Genomic DNA, 3,840 nt, shown 5'->3' with positions numbered 1-3,840 from the left:
ATCCCGCTCATCCCCATCGTGGTGGAGCAGACGGTGAGCCGGTGCCCCTCACTCCCGACCCGCAGCCCCCTGCCAGCCCAGCCCTGCTGGTGCCCCTCACTCCCAACCCACAGCCCCCCCTAGCCCAGCCCTGGGTCTCTCTGGACAGAGCCTGTTCTGGTGTTGGCTTTTGGGCTGAGCTGTTAACATTGTCTAGCAGCTGAACTGAGCCCCACCAAACTCATTTCACTTGTGAGCTGCGAAACCAGGGCTCCCACACGCGATCATGAATCCTGCTCCCCTCCCAGGCTCCCCTGTGCCCCCCGCATTCCCTCCCTGCCCCTGGAGGGGTGCTGACCGTGGGCTGAGCTCCGGGTGTGTGTTGCAGGGCCGCGGCGAGAGAGCCTACGACATTTACTCCCGGCTGCTGCGGGAGAGGATCGTGTGCGTCATGGGGCCGGTGAGTGTCCGTGGCAGCTCCTGGCCCAGCCACCCTGGGCTCGCGCAGCCCCCACCCAACAGGAGATAAAGGGGGGGGGTCCCCCTGTCTCTAACGGGGGCACGGGGTCAGCCACTCTAGTGTCCTTCTGGGCCAGAGCCCCACACATACACTGGACCAGGGGGCCAGCAAACCCTCTTGCTGTGCTGTCAGACCAATGGGCCCTTCTATCCCTGTATTCACCACCCCAAATAATGGACTGGACCAGACCAATGGGCATCAGAGGAGGCGTTCCACCCCACATGGTGGTGAGGAGTGGTTTGAGCTAGCAGAATTCCTTCCTGACCCCTGACAGCCATGCGCCCTGAAGCAGGAGGCTGCCTCACCTGATCTTTCCTCTCTGAGCCACGAGAGTTAATGGTCGTGAAATGATTCGGCCTTGGGGGGAAAAGCCTCAAACCGCCCCAGCCGCTGCATTTGCTTCTCCAAGCCCCTGCAGCAGGGAGTTCCCCAGGTCGCTGTCACCTCTCTCTCCACCCTCTGCAGATCGACGATGGGGTGGCCAGTCTGGTCATTGCCCAGCTGCTGTTCCTGCAGTCAGAGAGCAACAAGAAGCCGATCCACATGTACATCAACAGCCCCGGTGAGTGGGAGCCCAGACTGCGAGCGCCACCGTGAGAACAGCCGGCCGTGCCCCGAAGTGCCCCCTGCTGGCAGAGGCTGGGACTGGAGCAGCCAGGAGCTCCACAGCCAGTGCTGGGGCCTTGCTCCTTCCAGCCACCCCCCCGCTGCTGGGTCCTCGCCGTCATTCTCCGGTTCTCCCTCCAGGTGGTGCCGTGACCTCGGGGCTGGCCATCTACGACACCATGCAGTACATCCTGAACCCCATCTGCACCTGGTGCGTGGGGCAGGCGGCCAGCATGGGGTCGCTGCTCCTGGCTGCCGGCTCCCAGGGCATGAGGCACTCCCTGCCCAACTCCCGCATCATGATCCACCAGCCTTCGGGAGGGGCGCGGGTGAGTCCGGGCACCGGTCTGCCCCCTGGCGGGAGTGGGAGCCCTGCGGCGGGGGACGTGCGGGGGCCACCCCAGCAGGCACTGATGAGGAATGATTGGACCACGGGGGCGGGTTCCCCTCTGGCTGCTGGTCTTGGGGGTCCCTCTGGGCTAGGGGGAACCTTTGACCTAAGGTCGCCGTCCCCGAGTGGATAGAGGCCCCCGATCATTCCCGGGCGATGCCTGGGACGAGTTTGGCGCAGCTCTGCTCTGCGCCTGCTGCAGTTGGACTAGTCGGGGTGGGGGCTCCGTGAAGCCAGGCTGCACCTCACGGTGCCTCCCCGCAGGGGCAAGCCACGGACATCGCCATCCAAGCCGAGGAGATCCTGACGCTGAAGAAGCAGATCAACGGGCTGTACGCCAAGCACACCAAGCAGCCCCTGGAGGTGATCGGTGAGTGCCCCCGAAATCTCCCAGCCGTCCTCTGGGGTCTCCGGTGGAGAGAGGCTGATGGGGGAGGGGAAGGCGGGGACAGCGGTACTGGGCTTCCCAAAACGTCTCCGTTCTGTGGGTGAAATGGGAGGGAGTGGGGCCCCTGTCACCAATGGGCCTGGATCCAGACCCCCTTCCCCCCATGTGGAGAGGTCAAAGTTCAGATCCTGAAGGCAGGGCGATCAGCTCTCATGCTTCAGGGCATCAGCTGCTTGCTACTGCAGGGGTCAGGAAGGAATGGATGCTGTAGGCCAGACTGATGGGGTGAACTATCTCAAGCAGTGCAGGGGTTTGTTAACTCCAGAGCCCCAGAGGCACCAGCGGGGCTAGACCCCTCTGCTCTTCAGCTCCAGATGTGGGAACTCCAGGGGGATCTCCAGGGGCTGCTGCAGTGTTAAGGCTTTTATCCCCCCTCTCTCTTTGGGTCAGTCACTAGAGGGTGATGTGCCCTGGGCCAGGGTCTAGAGGCTCCCCCCCGCCCAGGGCACCCCTCACCTTCCCCGTGCTCTTGTCCTGCAGAGTCCGCCATGGAGAGAGATCGCTACATGAGCCCCATGGAAGCCCAGGAGTTCGGGATCCTGGACAAGGTGCTGGTCCACCCCCCTCATGACGGGGAGGACGAGCCGGAGCTGGTCCAGAAAGAGCCTTCCCCGCCTTCCTCCTCTTCCTCGGCTGAGCCCTGAGAGCCCCCTGGGCTCGGATGGGAACCGACAGAGGCGGCTGGGGATCGTTCCAGCCAGGAGGGAAGAAGCTGGGAGACACCAACCCCTCGAAGCAGAGGGCTGGGGGCGGCAGGGCCCCATGCTGAGATTACCCCCCCCCCCGCTTGCTAGACGGATGCAAGAGGGAACCATCCCCATACCCCACACTGGGCGTCCCCCTCTGCTGCCCCACCAGCAGCTGGCGAGATGTTGGTCCGAGCTGGGGTGTGTCTGGCAGGGTCCGATTATTTTGGTACCTTTGGGTCACAAGGACACGCCCCCCTCCTGGTGTAGAGTCGTTAGCTGAATGATCGTTACTAAATTAAACTCGCCAAGCTGTTCGCACTCTGTGTTGGGTCCTTTCCCCTGTAACGTCAGCAGGTGAAGATGTGTGAGACAAATATTTCTTAAGATTGAGGGGGGGTGTCTTTATGCTCCCCATGTCCTGGTCCCCTTGTGTCTCTTGGAGCAGCCTGGGGGCTGCTCTCACTTGAGTTCTGCTTCCCACCGACCTGCAGGGAGCAGGGAATAGCCCAGTGCTGTGTGCCTGCAAACCAGCAGCTGGGACAGTCCCTGCTTGGGAGTGATTCTCAGCAGGTCTTTGCTGACCAGCGAGCGTGTTTTTTGCATAGGACTGTTTGTGGAAAGACCCCCAAGCAGGGTTTGCAGCAGCCACCTCTGGGGTGGAGCGCAGCAGCTATTTAACAGTGCACAGCAACGCCACACAAGGGTCTGGTTCACTCTGGACTGAAATGCGGCCACCTCTGGGGTGGGGCAGGGCAGGTCCACAATGGCTCTTGTAGAAGGGTGATGTAATGCATTGGCCTGGGTCGTGCCCTGCCCCTGGGGAGGGGCGGGACAGGGCCGTGGCCTGAGCCTTTTAAAGCTAGCCCGGGTAGAGCACAGGGAACGTCTGACCTGGAGCAAGGGGGCGTTGGCCCGGGAGGAGGGGGAGAGAGGAGCACGCGGGTCTCGTCCTGCGGGGTCGTCCAGGCCAGGAGGTAAAGACGAGCCCGTCGGGCTGACGGCAGAGTGGATTCTAGGGAAGGCAGCAGGAAGCTGCGTAAAGGGGGGTTTGGTGTCGACTCCGGTGCGGATTGAATGGGATCTTCTGTGGGCCTCAGTTTTCCCTCCTGGGGGTAGCACAGCGCCCCCTAGCGCCATCCTAGGGCATTGGGATCAGCACTGACTGCAAGGGACCCCCCAGGCCGAGGCCAAGCCCCTGCCCCAGCGG

General features: G+C 62.9%; 1 protein-coding gene across 1 annotated transcript; it reads left to right on the top strand.

Moving 5' to 3' along the window:
• Positions 1-3: 3 nt before the first annotated feature.
• LOC113409056 (ATP-dependent Clp protease proteolytic subunit, mitochondrial) lies at positions 4-2,947 on the top strand (the record flags this gene model as incomplete). Its single annotated transcript, XM_026662628.1, has 6 exons — positions 4-33; positions 368-439; positions 965-1,061; positions 1,247-1,434; positions 1,761-1,866; positions 2,425-2,947. Coding segments are annotated over 6 exons (657 nt in total), but the record flags the coding sequence as incomplete, so codon positions are not given.
• Positions 2,948-3,840: the final 893 nt, after the last annotated feature.

This window comes from Terrapene carolina, unplaced genomic scaffold, assembly GCF_002925995.2.
Source record: "Terrapene carolina triunguis isolate 2854851 unplaced genomic scaffold, T_m_triunguis-2.0 Scaffold28863, whole genome shotgun sequence".
NCBI classification, from domain to species: domain Eukaryota; kingdom Metazoa; phylum Chordata; order Testudines; family Emydidae; genus Terrapene; species Terrapene triunguis.
The sequence above is the reverse complement of the archived record's forward strand: the minus strand, read 5'-3'. Positions and strand labels throughout refer to the sequence as shown.